The sequence below is a fragment of the Scardinius erythrophthalmus genome (genome assembly GCF_964197995.2).
Source record: "Scardinius erythrophthalmus genome assembly, chromosome: 5".
Taxonomy (NCBI): Eukaryota; Metazoa; Chordata; class Actinopteri; order Cypriniformes; family Leuciscidae; genus Scardinius; species Scardinius erythrophthalmus.
The window spans coordinates 52,013,707-52,034,982 of NC_138225.1; the positions used below are offsets into that span (position 1 = coordinate 52,013,707).

A 21,276-nucleotide genomic window follows, 5' to 3' on the forward strand; every position below is an offset into this window, starting at 1 on the left:
TTACTAGTTGTTGCAAAAGCATGTGAAAAAAAACTACAAAGTTTGCTAGGCGTTAATCGCGCGATGAAAAAAATTACGCCGTTAAAATAGGTTTGCGTTAACGCCGTTAATAACGCGTTAAACTGACAGCCCTAATATATATATATATTTCTTGTGGAAATTGTAAAAAACAATTTTACACACACAAGTACTATCCCCGTTTACTTAACATACACATAAATTGTAAGAATATGACTAATAGTAAAGACTACTAATAAACATTAGGCCTATGCTAAAGCTATTAAATAGCAGTCCCAAACTTTGTGTTAATACAATGTTGGTATGAGCCACCACAGTCATTTAAAACTATAAAAAATAACACAAAATGAAAATAAAGTGGCATTTTGGGGTTAATATGGAAACGGCATGGTGAACACACGATACTAACAAGAACTGTTAATGTAACATGGAAACTTCTCCTGGTGATTAGAGTGAAAATCATCCTGCATGCAAATCCTTCTCAGCTAACACACGACGTACCAGTAACGTGATTTATTGGTATTTTACTTTTATTTAGTGACTTACTAATTTACCACGGAACGACGTTGCATGCTCGTAGTTTCTTTTGCACTTTATATACAGTGCTGATATGACAGGAAAGTCCGTTTTTCTGAGGTGAAAGACTTTTTATTTCAGCGTACACTTACGTCACTGCCTGGTAGTTCCTATTGTGCTGGGTTTTCTGAAGTAGTCGTGATTCGCCTCTCATAACATAACATGCTCTAAACACACGATTCGATTAATTGTGCAGCCCTAATTAATATGTACAGTAGATAGTGTATACAATATATCTTTGGTGTAAGCCCCATCCGGTGGTTCAGCGACAGATTCCAGCTTGAGCCGTCAGATCCTGCCGACGGTAGAAGGCAGCGGTGAGGAGTCTCCCTGAAGAGGAACATTTACATCTTACTATATTATTAAAACTAACAGTTAAATAAACCTGACAAACTACAAACTAGACAGCAGATGCAGGATACAGTGAAGAGGGTTTTTTAAATTACAAATGTTTGCTGTAAATCAACTTGTCTTGTAATGCTTGTGCAAACAGACCCTTGTAAAAGCTTGAGCATCGCCTCAAAATGTGTGTGTGCAGCTGAAAAGAGGGAAGTGGTTTGTGTTTCACCTGAACCAGGGCTGTCACCATATCAGATTTATCACTACATGATTATCATGGCCAAAATAACACACAATAACAATATATCACCATATCTATGGAAATCTTGAAAATAATAATAATAATGCTATCAGTCAAATTCATCTTTACTTTGTTTTGTGTTATTTTTGAAAAAAAAGAATCACTCCATCACACACAAAAGGAACAATTACACTTAATGCGACCGGTTTGAAATAATGGCAACACTTTATCACAAGTATACAGTGCTAAACACAGCGCTTATAAATCATTTTCAAACTATTAGCTTATAGTTAATGAATAGTATATAATAGTATATAAGCTGTAGTTAATATATTAAGAGACTATATACAAATAGCAAATTCTTGATTCACTGTTTAATTAGCTCTTATGTAAAGAGTTAGATAATGCTTTGTTAACAACATATTAACCATAAATAGTTCTCACTCTGGATTAGGTCACGGAGAATCAGAAAATGTCATTAAGTGCTTTAATACAGCCTTTATTGGACATTAATTACATTAATATTAAGAGTTCCTTAAAATGTTTACATTAAGCACACTCACACACACACACACACTCTCTCTCTCTTTCTCTCTCTCACACACACACACACACACACACACACACACACACACACACACACACACACACACACACACTAGGGCTGGATACGATATGTACTGCAATTTTTAAGAATTGCGTTTCTACAATATTGTGATTCGATATTGCAATGTATTTCTTCTTTTTTACACTAGACTATGGGTAAAAGTTAAATCATACTCTTATACAGACTGTACATGATGTATAAGATGAGTCATATTTACAAATTCAGATCATCACATCTTTCTGAGTTTTATTTCAGAAGCATCATACAGTGCTACATTCTCTTGATTAAATAATTCAATTACAAATACATGTTTTAAGTCACTTGTCGCCACCTAGTGTCGGAATAATGTAATCGATAAATGCGTTATTTTAAGCGCCAAGTTTCTATCAAAGGCTGATTTACTCTACTTTGATCGCTATCGTAGACATCAGTGTTTATATTTGAACTTTAAACTTTTATCCCAGTACTTCTATGATAATTTGAACTATTGTATCACAGAAATAATGATACTATTATGAGGTTTTAAAGACCTTTTGTGAAGCTGTTTCATGACGACTCTCTCTGGGTCAGCGTCAGCGCCAACACAGATTTGAATGTTGCGATATGATTTTGTCAAAGGTTTAATAGACAAATTGAAAGATTGTGTGGGTGTTTGAATGGAGATCACAGTATTTTAAAGATGAATCGTGCAGCTCTACTGTCTTATCTCTCTCTCAGCATATGAGTAGCGCGAGGGCTTTTCAGTGCTTTCAGTCTCACGTCTCTTCCACACGTCCACTTGAAAGGGATATTACGTCATTCAACACTCATATGGTGTGTTCATGTCATCTTGTAAAGATTGTATTTATGAGTTGAACGCACATGAACGCCTCCACAATAGTCACTTTTCCTCCGTCGGGCCGAACGGTTCTCATAATGGTAATGAATCCTCAGCTGAACCGTGCTGGTAGAACCCGTGAAGTAAAGTCTCCAGGATTGGTCACTTGTCTGTTGCCTGGCTGCCAGTTTCTCTGTAGCTGGTTAAGCGCTCTTTGAGTGAAGTAAACAAAGCAATAATAAAATTAAAAGCAATAGCTGATCGTTCTCCATAACGCGATCGCTATTCACATCTCATATCGTCAGTAAACCGCCGCGTTACCAAGGCAACGACTGACGCGTTTGCATTACATTCCAAAGAGCGGCTGCTGTCAAACCCACAGTGGAGAATGAAGCCGTAACCGCACCAGCTGACCGGGATCGGCACGGAGTGGAACGGTTACGCAATGAGAACCGTTCGGCCCGACAGTGCAAAAGCGGCTAATGTCGTAAATACGAGTGGGAAGCTCTGGATTTTCTATAAACCCTTATATAATCTTTTTGCCACATATAACAACAATCATTATCTATAAGCATAGCAATTATTATTCAATAAGAGACAATAAAGAACTAAATGAAAGTTTGAAAGTTTATTAAATTAACTAAAATTATACATTTATAATTATACAAATAATTACATACTGCATTCAGTACAACACCATTCTTTGATCAGATCTTTGAAAATAAGCCGTCGTGCTAAATCGTGTTTAATAGACAGCATGACCAGACCATTTAGTCTTTACTAAGACAGTGTTCACTAAAACATTGACGGGATCATTGAATCAGTGATTTGAGCTCGGTAAACCAAATCAGTTCTGTTCATGAATGAATCATCTAGACTGGTTTTATTAACGGGTTTCTCCTATTCACTGCAATGAACCGACTCAAATTATTCATTCACGAATCGGACATCATTACAAATGTATACCTATGACTAGAACGAAATCCTACATTTTGATTGATTCCTCACAGAAATTGGCTCAGAGGCTTCAGAAAGCCTAAATATATACATCACTGGACTAGTTTTATTATCGCTTGGTGATTTTCCGTTTCCGCACTGTGTCGTTTCTGAATAACCCGCGAACGAGCACACACACTTGGCACACACTATAATGAATACCCGTTCTTTATAGCGTGCTTCCTAAAAGATTATTTACGAAGTAAATACCAAAATCATCCAGGAAATTATGGAGTTCTGCTGGACCCTTAGAATCGTCCCAATCCTCCCCTGCTAACACACACACACACACACACACACACACACATGCTCCTTAAAATGTTTACAAATACATTAATCACACACACACTCACACACACATTCACACGTTCCTTAAAATGTTTACAAATACATTAAGCATTAAAGCACACTCACACACACGTTGGGTTTCCATGTTTTATGGGGATTTTCCGTAGAAATAATGATTTTTATACTGTACAAACTGTATATTGAATCCCCTAATCTTAACTGTTTTAATTTAACAACTTGTTTCTAATGGATATTTGTATATATTTCATATTGACAGCATTATGTTATTTATTTTTTAAGTGTCATGTTTATCTCTGGATATAGGCTTAATGTGTGTCATTGTTCTCTACAGGTTGATAAGGTGTGGTGTCACAGATGAAGGTTGTGTTGCTCTGGCTTCAGCTCTGAGATCAAACCCCTCACACCTGAGAGATCTGAATCTGTCTGAGAATAAACTAGGAGACTCAGGAGTGAAGCTGTTTTCTGCTGGACTGGCGAATCCTCACTGTAAACTGGAGATACTGTGGTAAGATCATCTCTACCATAAAGACTCGGAGTAAATAAGGATTAATAAGTACAGTAGATAGTGTATACAATATATCTTTGGTGTAAGCCCCATCCGGTGGTTCAGCGACAGATTCCAGCTTGAGCCGTCAGATCCTGCCGGCGGTAGAAGGCAGCGGTGAGGAGTCTCCCTGAAGAGGAACATTTACATCTCACTATATTATTAAAACTAACAGTTAAATAAACCGAACGAACTACAAACCAGACAACAGATGCAGGATACAGTGAAGAGGGTTTTTTAAATTACAAATGTTTGCTGTAAATCAACTTGTCTTGTAATGCTTGTGCAAACAGACCCTTGTAAAAGCTTGAGCATCGCCTCAAAATGTGTGTGTGCAGCTGAAAAGAGGGAAGTGGTGTGTGTTTCACCTGAACCAGGGCTGTCACCATATCAGATTTATCACTACATGATTATCATGGCCAAAATAACACACAATAACAAAATATCACCATATCTATGGAAATCTTGAAAAAAATAATAATAATGCTATCAGTCAAATTCATCTTTACTTTGTTTATTTTGTGTTATTTTTGAACAAGAAGAATCACTCCATCACACACAAAAGGAACAATTACACTTAATGCGACCGGTTTGAAATAATGGCAACACTTTATCACAAGTATACAGTTACACAGCGCTTATAAATCATTTTCAAACTATTAGTTTATAGTTAATGAATAGTATATAATAGTATATAAACTGTAGTTAATATATTAAGAGACTATATACAAATTGAAAATTCTTGGTTCACTTTCACTGTAATTAACCAAGTATTATTGTTTAATTAGCTCTTATGTAAAGAGTTAGATAATGCTTTGTTAACAACGTATTAACCATAAATAGTTCTCACTCTAGATTAGGTCACGGAGAATCAGAAAACGTCATTAAGTGCTTTAATACAGCCTTTATTGGACATTAACTACATTAATATTAAGAGTTCCGTAAAATGTTTACATTAAGCACACTCACTCACACACACACACACACACTCTCTCTCTCTCTCTCTCTCTCTCTCACACACACACACACACACACACACACACATTAGGGCTGGATATGATATGTACTGCAATTTTTAAGAATTGCGTTTCTACAATAATGCGATTCGATATTGCAATGTATTTCTTCTTTTTTTTACACTAGACTATGGGTAAAAGTTAAATCATACACTTATACAGACTGTACATGATGTATAAGATGAGTCATATTTACAAATTCAGTTCATCACATCTTTCTGAGTTTTATTTCAGAAGCATCATACAGTGCTACATTCTCTTGATTAAATAATTCAATTACAAATACATGTTTTAACAGTCACTTGTCGCCACCTAGTGTCTGAATAATGTAATCGATAAATGCGTTATTTTAAGCGCCAAGTTTCTATCAAAGGCTGATTTACTCTACTTTGATCGCTATCGTAGACATCAGTGTTTATATTTGAACTTTAAACTTTTATCCCAGTACTTCTATGATAATTTGAACTACTGTATCACAGAAATAATGATACTATTATGAGGTTTTAAAGACCTTTTGTGAAGCTGTTTCATGACAACTCTCTCTGGGTCAGCGGCAGCGCCAACACAGATTTGAATGTTGCGATATGATTTTGTCAAAGGTTTAATAGACAAATTGAAAGATTGTGTGGGTGTTTGAATGGAGATCACAGTATTTTAAAGATGAATCGTGCAGCTCTACTGTCTTATCTCTCTCTCAGCATATGAGTAGCGCGAGGGCTTTTCAGTGCTTTCAGTCTCACGTCTCTTCCACGCGTCCACTTGAAAGGGATATTACGTCACTCAACACTCATATGGTGCGTTCATGTCATCTTGTGAAGATTGTATTTACGAGTTGAACGCACATGAACGCCTCCACAATAGTCGCTTTTCCTCCGTCGGGCCGAACAGTTCTTATAATGGTAATGAATCCTCAGCCGAACCGTGCTGGTAGAATCCGTGAAGTAAAGTCTACAGGATTGGTCACTTGTCTGTTGCCTGGCTGCCAGTTTCTCTGTAGCTGGTTAAGCGCTCTCTTTGAGTGAAGTAAAGAAAGCAATAATAAAATTAAAAGCAATAGCTGATCATTCTCCATAACGCGATCGCTATTCACATCTCATATCGTCAGTAAACCGCCGTGTTACCAAGGCAACGACTGACGCGTTTGCATTACATCCCAAAGAGCGGCTGCTGTCAAACCCACAGTGGAGAATGAAGCCGTAACCGCACCAGCTGACCCGGATCTGCGTTCGACCCGACAGTGCAAAAGCGGCTAATGTCGTAAATACGAGTGGGATGCTCTGGAGGTTCTATACGGTTATCCGGACCACACCTGACCACAACCGCTCTTGGTTGGTCGTAACCCCAGTGACGGGTAGGTTTAGGGGCGGGGTTGGGGTAGGTCATCACATATGGTCCGGATAACCTTATAGTACCGCTCTGGAGGTTCTATAAACCCTTATCTAATCTTTTTGCCACATATAACAATCGTTATCTATAAGCATAGCAATTATTATTCAATAAGAGACAATAAAGTACTAAATGAAAGTTTGAAAGTTTATTAAATTAACTAAAATTATACATTTATAACTATAGAAATAATTACATACTGCATTCAGTACAACACCATTCTTTGATCAGAACTTTGAAAATAAGCCGTCGTGCTAAATCGTGTTTAATAGACAGCATGACCAGACCATTTAGTCTTTCCTGAGACAGTGTTCACTAAAACATTGACAGGTTCATTGAATCAGTGATTTGAACCATAGATATCATATATAAATGCTAGATGTCTCTGCTGGCCAATGGAGGTCGACGTTCGCACGTGGCGGCCATCATGCCACAGGCAGCTCGCTCACTTGTTTAATGGTGCATGTACTTTTAAATAACCATAACTTGCTCAATTTTCTGCCGATTTTCAAACGGTTTGGTTTATTATAAACGTCAGAGATGTAGCTATGACACTGCATACATACACTGCATACATATGAATAACTCTAACTTACATGTTCAAGCATTCGGAATTATAGCCACGTTAATAACGTTTGTAAGAAACCAAACCGTTTGTAAATCCGTCAAGATTTCAGCGAGATAAGAGTATTTGTGTGCGTGCTGATCACTCACCTTACATTAAGCCTGCCTGTGACAAGATGGCCGAACGGTGATGCCGGAAGTGACCGCGCCATAAGACATCTAGCGTTTATATATGATATCTATGATTTGAACTCGGTAAACCAAATCAGTTCTGTTCATGAATGAATCATCTAGACTGGTTTATTAACGGGGTTCTCCTATTCACTGCAATGAACCAACTCAAATGATTCAAACACGAATCGCACATCATTACACATGTATACCTATGACTAGAACGAAATCAAGAATTTTGATCGATTCCTCATAGAAATTGGCTCAGAGGCTTCAGAAAGCCTAAATATATACATCACTGGACTAGTTTTATTGTCGATTGGTGATTTTCCGTTTCCGCACTGTGTCGTTTCTGAATAACCCGTGAACGAACACACACTTGGCAAACACTATAATGAATACCCGTTCTTTAAAGCGTGCTTCCTAAAAGATTATTTTACGAAGTAAATACAAAAATCATCCAGGAAATTATGGAGTTCTGCTGGACCCTTACAATCGTCCCAGTCCTCCCCTGCTAACACACACACACACACACACACACACACACACACACACACACACACACATAATTTTCCTTAAAATGCTTACAAATACATTAAGCACACACACACACACACACCCACTCACACACACATTCACACTTTCCTTAAAATGTTTACAAATACATTAAGCATTAAAGCACATTCACACTCACACACACGTTGGGTTTCCATGTTTTATGGGGATTTTCCATAGAAATAATGATTTTTATACTGTACAAACTGTATATTGAATCCCCTAATCTTAACTGTTTTAATTTAACATCTTGTTTCTAATGAATATTTGTATATATTTCATATTGACAGCATTATGTTATTTATTTTTTAAGTGTCATGTTTATCTCTGGATATAGGCTTAATGTGTGTCATTGTTCTCTACAGGTTGATAAGGTGTGGTGTCACAGATGAAGGTTGTGCTGCTCTGGCTTCAGCTCTGAGATCAAACCCCTCACACCTGAGAGATCTGAATCTGTCTGAGAATAAACTAGGAGACTCAGGAGTGAAGCTGTTCTCTGCTGCACTGACGAATCCTCACTGTAAACTGGAGGAACTGTGGTAAGATCATCTCTACCATAAAGACTCTGAGTGAATAAGGATTAATATGTACAGTAGATAGTGTATACAATATATCTTTGGTGTAAGCCCCATCCGATGGTTCAGCGACAGATTCCAGCTTGAGCCGTCAGATCCTGCCGGCGGTAGAAGGCAGCGGTGAGGAGTCTCCCTGAAGAGGAACATTTACATCTTACTATATTATTAAAACTAACAGTTAAATAAACCTGACAAACTACAAACCAGACAGCAGATGCAGGATACAGTGAAGAGGGTATTTTAAATGACAAATGTTTGCTGTAAATCAACTTGTCTTGTAATGCTTGTGCAAACAGACCCTTGTAAAAACTTGAGCATCGCCTCAAAATGTGTGTGTGCAGCTGAAAAGAGGGAAGTGGTGTGTGTTTCACCTGAACCAGGGCTGTCACCATATCAGATTTATCACTACATGATTATCATGGCCAAAATAACACACAATAACAATATATCACCATATCTATGGAAATCTTGAAAAAAATAATAATAATGCTATCAGTCAAATTCATCTTTACTTTGTTTATTTTGTTATTTTTGAACAAGAAGAATCACTCCATCACGCACAAAAGGAACAATTACACTTAATGCGACCGGTTTGAAATAATGGCAACACTTTATCACAAGTATACAGTAACACAGCGCTTATAAATCATTTTCAAACTATTAGTTTATAGTTAATGAATAGTATATAATATTATATAAGCTGTAGTTAATATATTAAGAGACTATATACAAATAGCAAATTCTTGGTTCACTGTCACTGTAATTAACCAAGTATTATTGTTTAATTAGCTCTTATGTAAAGAGTTAGATAATGCTTTGTTAACAACGTATTAACCATAAATAGTTCTCACTCTAGATTAGGTCACGCAGAATCAGAAAACGTCATTAAGTGCTTTAATACAGCCTTTATTGGACATTAATTACATTAATATTAAGAGTTCCTTAAAATGTTTACAAATACATTAAGCACACACACACACACACACACACACACACACACACACACACACACACACACACACACACACACACACACACACACACTCTCTCTCTCACTCTCTCTCTCTCTCTCTCTCTCTCTCTCTCTCTCACTCACACACTCTCACAAACACACACACACACACACACACACACACACACACACACACACGAGGGCTGGATACGATATGTACTGCAATTTTTAAGAATTGCATTTTTACAATATTGCGATTCGATATTGCAATGTATTTCTTCTTTTTTTTACACTAGACTATGGGTAAAAGTTAAATCATACACCTATACAGACTGTACATGATGTAGAAGATGAGTCATAATTACAAATTTAACTCATCACATCTTTCTGAGTTTTATTTCAGAAGCATCATACAGTGCTACATTCTCTTGATTAAATAATTCAATTACAAATACATGTTTTAAGAGTCAGTTGTCGCCACCTAGTGTTGGAATAATGTAATTGATAAATGCGTTATTTTAAGCGCCAAGTTTCTATCAAAGGCTGATTTACTCTATTTTGATCGCTATCGTAGACATCAGTGTTTATATTTGAACTTTAAACTTTTATCCCAGTACTTCTATGATAATCTGAACTATTGTATTACAGAAATAATGATACTATTATGAGGTTTTAAAGACCTTTTGTGAAGCTGTTTCATGACGACTCTCTCTGGGTCAGCGGCAGCGCCAACACAGATTTGAATGTTGCGATATGATTTTGTCAAAGTTTTAATAGACAAATTGAAAGATCGTGTGGGTGTTTGAATGGAGATCACAGTATTTTAAAGATGAATCGTGCAGCTCTACTGTCTTATCTCTCTCTCAGCATATGAGTAGCGCGAGGGCTTTTCAGTGCTTTCAGTCTCACGTCTCTTCCACGCGTCCACTTGAAAGGGATATTACGTCACTCAACACTCATATGGTGCGTTCATGTCATCTCGTAAAGATTGTATTTACAAGTTGAACGCACATGAACGCCTCCACAATAGTCGCTTTTCCTCCGTCGGGCCGAACGGTTCTTATAATGGTAATGAATCCTCAGCCGAACCGTGCTGGTAGAATCCGTGAAGTAAAGTCGACCAAGTCTATTCTTTGATCAGATCTTTGAAAATAAGCCGTCGTGCTAAATCGTGTTTAATAGACAACATGACCAGACCATTTAGTCTTTCCTGAGACAGTGTTCACTAAAACATTGACGGGATCATTGAATCAGTGATTTGAACTCGGTAAACCAAATCAGTTCTGTTCATGAATGAATTATCTAGACTGGTTTTATTAACGGGTTTCTCCTATTCACTTCAATGAACCGACTCAAATGATTCATTCACGAATCGCACATCAATACACATGTATACCTATGACTAGAACGAAATCGTAAATTTTGATCGATTCCTCACAGAAATTGGCTCAGAGGCTTCAGAGAGCCTAAATATATACATCACTGGACTAGTTTTATTGTCGCTTGGTGATTTTCCGTTTCTGCACTGTGTCGTTTCTGAATAACCCGCGAATGAACACACACACTTGGCACAAGCTATAATGAATACCCGTTCTTTAAAGCGTGCTTCCTAAAATATTATTTTACGAAGTAAATACAAAAATCATCCAGGAAATTATGGAGTTCTGCTGGACCCTTACAATCACCCCAGTCCTCCCCTGCTAACACACACACACACACACACACACACACACACACACACACACACACACACACACACACACACACACACACACACACACACACACACACACAAATGTTCCTCAAAATGCTTACAAATACATTAATCACACACACACACACACACACACACACACACACACACAGACGTTCCTTAAAATGTTTACAAATACATTAAGCACACGCACACACACGTTCCTTAAAATGTTTACAAATACATTAAGCATTAAAGCACATTCACAAACACACACACACACGTTGGGTTTCCATGTTTTATGGGGATTTTCCATAGAAATAATGATTTTTATACTGTACAAACTGTATATTGAATCCCCTAATCCTAACTGATGTAATTTAACCCTCTGAGGTCTGAGCTGTTTTCTGGGCCCTGGAGGTGTTCTGACATGCTCTGACATTTCTGGTTATTTCTGTTACTTGACATTTTCATGGCTAAAGTCTAATTACACTGTATTCAGCACAAACTCTGCTACAATAATATATCAGCAGCATGTATGTAAAAGTTTGTAGTTTTGAGATAATGACATTTATGCGTGGTTTGTGAAAATACAAAAAAAAATTCTCACTGAAATAAGGCCATGAAACCCATACTGATTATTTCTTCACAAGACTTTTGAAAATTGTATGACGTAGCCTAGAATATTTGCTGCAAAACTATGTGAAAATCACCCTGACTGCTCATTCAGATAAGACAATATATAGATTTAAAAAGTTTACGACGTGTTTTGTGTTAGAAAGCTTTATGCGGGAGCTCATTAATATGTAAGCTTTTGACACCTGAGAAAGACAAAGAACCTCCCCTAACGGCCCTATTAGGAGCTATCAGGCCCTGTCATTCTGAGCAACCTTGCACAATACTGTAAATGAGGAGATTTAAAAAAGAATGGCTTTTAAATTGTTTGGATTTATTTACAATACAACATAATCCAAAGATACACAACAAATGCCAAAAAAGCACTTCAAAGACAGAGACCTTTGTGCCATTCCTAAAAACATTGTACATACCTTTCATTTCCAAGATTTTCACTTTACCGTGTTCACGTACAGAGACTCATGTGAATGTTGAAGTCCTCAGTGGCATGTGGGCCCTGAAAAAAAAAAAAGTGAACATACTGATATCAAGAGAAAGGCCTGCACGATTTTGGAAATAAATATTAGATTTTTCTGGTTAAAATTGCTTTTTAAAATTCCTTTTTTAAAATTCACAGAATACACACACACACACACACACACACACACACACACACATGTTTCCAACAATATATAATATAATGAACACCAGGTTTGTTGTGCCTTGTTGGCATAAGGTATATGCGCAGTGCCGGATAAAATAATAATAACAATAAATAACCTATAGCAGTATAAATCTTCCAAAAGATTTCAGTAACAACTAAGCTAGAGAAAAATATATTGATTATCATGTTACTTCAAATGTTTCCATCCATTATGATGATATGAAATGAGATAATAAAAACATGAAGCCGTTTGGTGCGTTTTGCTTTCATCCAAAATATGATTAGTACATTCAAACGCGATCGCGCAGCAAAATATGATACATTCAAACGCGATCGCTATCAAAAATATGATACATTCAAATTCGATCGCTATCAAAAATACATTCAAACGCGATCGCTATCAAAAATATGATACATTCAAACGCGATCGCGCTCAAATATAAAACATTATGGTTACCACGTTTGAGCAGATATCCACAAACACAGTAACAGTAAACACGGGTCTAAATATTATAATATTCCCCATATATCTAGCAACAGTTCAACTGCAACGTGACATTTATGCAACAATAACAAACTAATATGTAAGAATTTCTTACCTTACATCTTTCTTGTCTTCAAATCGCGTTCTTCTTCTGAGGTAGCCTAAATCCAATGTAAGCTCGACGAAAAGTGAAGTGTTTTGTTGTTGAGGTAATGAGCGAGTCCGCGTTCCATGTGGAGATTTGCATGTGAATATCTTTTGCGCGAGTGGGCGTGGCCAAATTAACTGTAATGAGCAAGCGTTTGAGAAGCTGGACATCTTGTTGGTTTTATACAAATTACTTAAACAGAGAATATTTGTTTTCATTTTGAATCCGATCATTTAAAAGTACACACTTAAATGTTTATAAAGGTATATGGCTCATAAATGTGTGACAAGTATTCGCTGAGTTTTGTTTCAGTTTATAGACGTGCTCAAGAAAAAAAAGTTCACCGCGACAGAGAGGCAGAACGCACACCCTGTTTATTTTCTTTATTTTACAAAAGCACAATGTTTTGGTTTGATTGTAAGTGGACACATACAAAAGGAGAAATATATCACAGATTCTTTTTTTTATATTTCTTTTTTCTGTATGACTATAAATGACTGAGTAATTTAAGTTTATAGTTCTACAATGTGGAGAAAATCCAGCAAAACGCGCCCGCGCGTTTGTCGACCTCAGAGGGTTAACATCTTGTTTCTAATGAATATTTGTATATATTTCATATTGACAGCATTATGTTATTTATTTTTTAAATGTCATGTTTATCTCTGGATATAGGCTTAATGTGTGTCATTGTTCTCTACAGGTTGAGTGAGTGTGGTGTCACAGATGAAGGTTGTGCTGCTCTGGCTTCAGCTCTGAGATCAAACCCCTCACACCTGAGAGAACTGGATCTGTCTGAGAATAAACTAGGAGATTCAGGAGTGAAGCTGTTAAAGGATCTGGAGGATGATCCACATTATAAACTGGAGACACTATGGTAAGAATAGTTTTTAACGATTTTCATCGTCATATTTTCATTTAAAGTTCAAATGGCTGATTTACTCACTAGAAATATAAGTAAATTGGACCAGGTTCAGTAACACCACGTGTGTGTGTGAATATGTTGTCTGAGATCATCAGAGTCTTAAATTCAGCTTCAGTTTCTGTAGGTCTCTGAACTCTAAACTGTTTAATATGAGTTTAATTCTGCTCATACTGTTGTGACTGATATTATGCGACTAATATTAATGTTATTTTCAGCTTTTCCCCTTTAACTGTCTCTATAGGCATCTTTACACAGCCGAGTTAAGGCTGCTCTAAAGCGGCTCTGTGTCTGCTCAAAGTTCTGTGTAAAGACACAATGCCGCATAAAAGCAAACTTAAAATATGACGGCGCGAGAGATTTAAGAAGCGGAAGACTAAACATATCGGCCTAGCTCCATATTGTTTTAGCCAAATAAAAAAATGTCAGCCAACAAGGGACAATAAAGTAAAAGTGTCCTGTACTCACATTGTGAAGCAAACCACCAAAATAACAGAGTCGTCGACGTTTGTAATCAATTGGCTTTCGCCGTTTGTAATCTTCCTTTGAAGAGACTGGCAGATCAACGCGCCGCTACATTTCTCTCAGATACGGTAAATGCTTATTCGCCGTCACTGTGTTATATTATATTCCAAAAATCATCTTCTTGAGGACGATATTTCACTCACACACGCCCTGCCTGAAACGCTAACGATAGCAGCATTTTTTCTGGCTCTTTGAAAAAAAAGAGAAAAAAATCCTGTGGTGATCGACCCGGTGTAATAATTCATAATTTCTTTGTAGCATTTGTTCCATCTGGAACAATTTTATTAAGAAATAGAAAATAGCTATCAGTACCACAGAATTATGACAAACATCAGAGCGTGAGATCGCTATATCACGCAGAGGAAATCTAAAATTCTGTATTTTTATTTATCTTGAGTTTTATCTCTTTGTCTATTTGATTAATTTTAAATTCATTTTATAACACTCTGTTAAAACTGTAGTTTTAAAATAGTAATGTTCAAAGTATTATTTTCCGCGATTTTAATTCCTGTGTAAATGCTTTTATGTTCTCCGCGTCAGAGAAGCAATAAACATTCTGTGTAAATGCACATTTTGTGATTTTATGCCGCTTCAGATTTGGTTTCTGTGCCGCTTCTTTACTTTTTCCGTGTAAAGACGCCTTATGTGTGTGATAATCTGAGATTTGGGTTGTTATTAACTGATATTAAATGTGTAGTGTAATGATCATTTCTGCTGGTTCTGTATCAGCTGTCCATTGTGTGAAAGTGACCTTTCATGTGCTTTTGATTTTGTAAAGTGACTTTGAGCATCAGATAGAAGCTATATGATCATGTTTGAGAATTAATTGAGAATTAATTAATATAGATTATCTTGTTAGTTTTCTTATGAAAAGGTGTAACAGACGTAATATCTCATACTGCATATGTGACTGTTTGTGTGTTTTATTTTAGGTATTAGATGACAGTCTGATCTTCTGATGATCATCTGATGGTGAATAAGGATCCACTACAGAGACTTTGTTTTTTGTTGTTGTTTTTTTGAGTGATGAGATTACCTTCCCCTCTTTTGTAAATAGTTTCTGTGTTAAATCTGAAGAAAACTGTAAAGGGATACGTTGAGGTGTTTTATTTTTTGTCACTGTCACTGCCTGGAGAGTTTTGCTAGTCCTGTTTAACAAATATTTATGTAAACCGGTAAAGCTATAAAAGTGACAAATGTGATCAGACGTGAATTGTATCCCTTCCCAATAAAAAAAAAAAAAAAACTAAAGTAGCCTATTTTTACGAATCTGTCAGTCTGAGGTGTCATTGCCATAACGCGTTGCTATGGGTTGCGTCACTTGCGTGTGTCTTGCTTCGGGCTTGACTGACGTGACCATAGACATAATAAATACTTATGTTACTTATATCTATGGAGGTGACGGGGTCAGTCTGCGTGATCAGTCCAGCGATGACTCGCGTCTATGGCTCATCATTGGTCAACTCAATCAAAGCGCTGATTGGCCTCACATCATCGCTGAAACCCAAAATTCAAAAGGGATGCACATGTGTATATACAAAATTTAAAGTTACACAGAATATACAACTTCTATAAAAAAGGGTCCATAAGATGAATTAAAAAACATGTCATAAAACTATGTAAATAAAAAAAGATGCTTTTTTTTCCTTGTGCAGTTGCTAGTGTTAATAGTGTACAAAATAAATATGATTTTAAACGCATGCGTGCTCACACACACACACACACACACACACACAAACCAAAAAGGAGCTTAACAATGAGAAAACTACACGCGTTACTGTATGAAACAAATCTACAAATACAAGAAAAAGGTTAGTCAAAAACAAAAATTTTTGGGGATTCTTAATTGTTTAATATAGTTTTGCAAACAATATGAATTCATAACCTGCAGTCCTCCTACCTAGCATAACATTTAAAAGTATTTGTTTGCATAAAGTTAATGATTACCAATGATCACAGAGCTGATTGGCCACACAAGGCTGAAAGTGGAAATTACATTTTAGACATGCTCATATTTTAGAGAATGTAGTTAATATTTTAATTAATAATGATTTATCATATCACCCGTGACCCACCCGAAATTAATCCGAATATTATTACTTGACCCGCCCGATCCGCGTGTAACCCACCTAAAAAGGGTAACCAGTTAATTGTGTGTAATTATTATCATTATTTATCCATACTTTACGTTTATGAGTAATGGGGGTTTTATTTTGAAAAATATTTTTTATTTTGTGGGAAACCGGAAGTAGCGCGCTAAGATACTTCCGTTAGACTAACGCCGCTAAAAGCAGATGGAGCACTGCTTCGGTTTTCCCCGCGAGTTCAAATAAACTGAGAAGAAAAGAAGTTGGAGAGCCGTCCAAAAATTGCTTTTATCTGTCCTGGCTTCTCATACTGAAAATCCTCTCTTGGTCAGGTCTTTTTTTGACGAGGTGAGCAGAAATTCCAGAAGCTCCAGTCCTTGAATTATACCAGGTGAACCATTGATCCATAGATGGCGAGCCGTGAATCTCCACCACAGCATTCCGGAAGTCTGTGGTAGGATTGTGTCAGTTCAACCGGCACCAACGATTTTTTCCTACAAATTTTCCCTTGACTTTGACTATTTCCCTTGACTAACTGACTTGAATTCTGGATTTAACTTTGGAATTCCTAAGGAAAATTTCCAAGGAACATTTTCAACAAAGAAAGGACATTTTATTTTATTTTATTCTAAATTTATTTTGGGCCCATAGGTATTGTGAACAAAAATTGTTGTGAAGTGTTGAAACATTTAGTTGAACTAAAAGTTTACACATGTCAAACGTTACACCTGTGTTGCTTGGTTATTACTGTACTTCTCAGCTCCTCCGAACCTAGGGTGTACATACTCTGAAGTGGGTTACACGCGGATATAACCGCGATCCGCGCATCACTAATACACACATAAAATAACGAAATCAGAAACAAATGCACACAAAATATTTTTGAAATATTACATTACATTCTCTTTTAGAGATCGCCGGAAAGATCAGTCAGTTTTGATCCATTGCAAGGCTTTTCAACGAAACGAGTCGTCGAAGGATTGTCTCAGAGTCCAGCGAAGATTATCTTCGTCACTGAAGGAGAATTAATCTGAGATCCTACGGTGATGTGCGCTGTTATATAGACGGGTGGCTCCCCCATTTCGGCAGGCTTTATCTCCATAGGTTTGTGCAGTTTCAGGTTAGGTTAGGCAGACTTTATTAATCCCACACTGGGGAAATCCACTTATTACAGCAGCTCAAAAACAAAAATCAAGTATGGAAAATATTTTGAACACATTGAACATTGAATACACATTGAATAAAAGGTTACACTTTATTTCAATAATCCACTTTAGACATTCTACTAACGATAAGTAACTTTTCAACTACATGTCAACTAACTCTCATTAGAGTATTAGTAGACTGTAGTAGACTGTAGGTTATGGTTAGAAGAATAAGTTGACTTGTAGTTGCCAAGTTACTTATAGTCAGTGTAATGTCTGTTGGGGGACCATCAAAATAAAGTGTTAGCAAATATTAAGCAGACAGTCTACTAATCCTCTAATGACAGTTAGTTGACATGTAGTTGCAAAGTTACTTATAGTTAGTAGAATGTCTAAAGTGGACTATCAAAATAAAGTGTTACCGAATAAAAATATTAGATAGAATATAATAAGTGCTACATAGTGTTGTTACTAAAGAGTCATTGATCATGATTGTCGTCCCCTTAATGAAACGGTTCGAGCTCTTGTGAGTACTCACAGCTGAAGATTAATTCATCCCCGCTGTTATAAAGAGCGTTTTAGGAAGTATTTTTTTCCAACCGCAATTAGATTGTACAATCAGCATTATACAAGATGATAGACTATATTCTAGGATTACTTGGTTGTATATAATCATAATGGTTTGTGAAATTGATACTGGAGAATAAGTCTTGTTGCTGTTGTGAATGTTGTTTAAGTTTTCTATTTAGTCATTTTATTGTTGTGCTGCTGTGACATGTACATTTCCCCCTGGAGATTAATAAAGTTTATCAAAGGAACTGGTCAGGGACCCAGAGTCTCATGCAGGGGGTGAGAGATGTTGTCTATGATGAAGTCAGCTTAGCTAACATCTCCTCGATGGTGTCCAGAGGACAACCCAGGATAGAGCTGGCCCTCTTTACCAGTTTATTAAGTCTCTTTCTCTCCCTCTCAGTGCTTCCGGCTCCCCAACACACTGCCGCATAAAAGAGCGCAGAAGCCACCACAGTGTTCAGCAATGACCTCCACACACCAAAGGACCTCAGTCTGCTCAACAAGTGAAGGCGATTTTGGCCTTTCTTGTACAGAACCTCTGTATTGTTAGACCAGTGCAGTTTATTGTTGAGGTGAACACCCAGGAATTTGTATGTTGTCACCATCTCAATGTCCAGACCCTTGTGTCTGGAAAAGATAGAATGATACTGAGAGATAAGCTGCACCAGTTTTGCTTTGCAATCTGCAGACACATCACAAGACTCCACATCCAAGTCAGCTAAGCCCAAGTGGTGTAAGACTGCCGTGTCATCAGCAGAACAAGAGTTGTTGGGTCCAGATTTGACTGGTAAACTCAAAACATCTGTTACACCCATCTCATCCTGTCTGTCAGTGAAAACACCAGCTGTTCTCTGAACTTTTTGCTCTAAATCAAATGAGGAACCATCAGAAAAAGGCCATGCAAGGAAAAGCCTCAGCAAGTGTAGAATTCCTTTTCTAAGTCACTGCTTTCTCTGAAGGGTTTATCACTTTAAGCGGAACCATCCATCGTCACGTGTCAAAGCTGTTTTTCCCACCAGCACTGTCCTTGGCCTTGATTTTACTCTACTGGGCTCCAAAATGACAGCGCTGCCAGCTGAGATGTATTGAGTGCTTTGCAGTTTGCCCCAAACTAAGTTTTCAGTCACTAAAGTTGGGTAAATATCAAAGTTGGGACAGTGACATGACAGCCGTACACATTCATATCTAGCTTGCACACTCCTAATGGGTTCGTTCTTGTGCCTCCACATCCATCCGCTGTCCTTAGCAAACGCCACCGATTAAAGTGATTATTTCATGAGACATTTTTCTGTACCAAAGACTGATTATCAGATTGATTATCATTTCTCAAAAAATAATGAATGTGGAAAAAATGTTGTGCGGCGTACGTGTTGGTGAGTCAGTTGATCTCCAGACCATTTGAGAGAAAGCTCTGGAGGAAGGATAGTTGTATTTTTCCCCGATTGAGGTGTTCTGCAAAATGTAACAGAAAAAAAGGAAGACATGTTGAATACATCATGTCAAACAAATGCCTGCATAAGCAATAAAAAGTGAGACATTAGACATACCTAAATTATCTCTTTCACAACTAGCAGTCTTGGGGAAACTCTTCCATTCCAGATACAAAGTACTGAACACAAATGTTCCAGTGCCAAATGAGGACCATCATCAGGAAAACTAAGACATCCCTGAATAACTTCTTGACTTCAAGCTGTACATTAGACACCTAAAATGATAGATAATAAAACAAAGTATCCATAGAACAGTAAGGGTGTACAAAATACAACCAAAAATGTCTTGTTGCTTGCTGGTTTATCGTGTTATGACAGAGGCGGAAAAATGTGGGAAAATACTACAAAAATTAAATTCATCTTATTTTTACTTTTTTTTAAAAATGTTATTATTAAATACATATTTTGTGTAGTCATTCTATATCAGAACCCCTGACATACAATCCAAATAGTCTACAAGGAACTTTAGAGTGTTACCTTTCATTTGAGACCAGGATTATGCTTCTACACCAGGAGGTTGCCACACAGTAAGCCTTTTATTGTCAGTATGCATTTTGGGTAACCAAAAGTCCTATGGGGAGTTTCCACAGGGTATTTTACAAAACGCATGAGCATACCGTGGCAAATAATGGTCTAAAGTACTCATATTTCATTCTATATTGATCTGCTTTTGCCCACAGCTTCACAAGACCTGGTGCTAGGGCTCAGTTGTGTTTGTAAAGTCATATCAAGTGACCTAGAGGGCTGAAATGTGGTCAGTTCAGAAATGCTTGTTATCCGGCAGAAAGAAAAAACAATATTCTAGCCTCTATAACTCTGTGCCAGTACTTCACACAATTATTCTGATTATTTCCTAAGAAACTACAGGGTCTCAGCTTTCTAAAGAGGTCAGGCATTTGATGGTAGGCCAAAATAGGTGGGACAGTGATCTCTGGAGTAGGCACAGTGCAATGTCGGGGGAAAAGCTTAGAAATGGCCCGACCAATTTTTAACTGAAGAAGTTAAAATAAACGTCATAATTCAAATTATTTTATTATAATATATTATAAAATGTGCCAGGTACCACAGCCACATGTGCCCTCCTTGGCCAGCGTAAGATTACTCATGCACGTGCCCTTTATGGCCAGTGTCAGCGTGCTGCAGCTGGCGGACTGTGACCGCATACATTTACTTATTTTGGACTGATTCTGATTCTCTAGATGGGATTGAAATGTGCCAAAAAAATAAAATTGTATGTATCCTGTTACTTGTTGCAAAAAAACACGTA

General features: G+C 37.1%; 1 protein-coding gene across 2 annotated transcripts in view; it reads left to right on the forward strand.

The window, feature by feature from the left end:
• LOC308690613 (NLR family CARD domain-containing protein 3-like) overlaps window positions 1-15,944 on the forward strand; it is a 54,348-nt gene extending 38,404 nt beyond the window's left edge. For both annotated transcript variants that reach the window (XM_081365189.1, XM_081365190.1), the window contains 4 exons: window positions 4,235-4,408; window positions 8,505-8,678; window positions 13,971-14,144; window positions 15,647-15,944. In XM_081365189.1, coding sequence (XP_081221315.1) covers window positions 4,235-4,408; window positions 8,505-8,678; window positions 13,971-14,144; window positions 15,647-15,653 — 529 coding nt within the window. In that variant the 3' untranslated portion in view covers window positions 15,654-15,944. The remainder of the gene's footprint in view (window positions 1-4,234; window positions 4,409-8,504; window positions 8,679-13,970; window positions 14,145-15,646) is intronic.
• The last annotated feature ends 5,332 nt before the right edge of the window (window positions 15,945-21,276 follow it).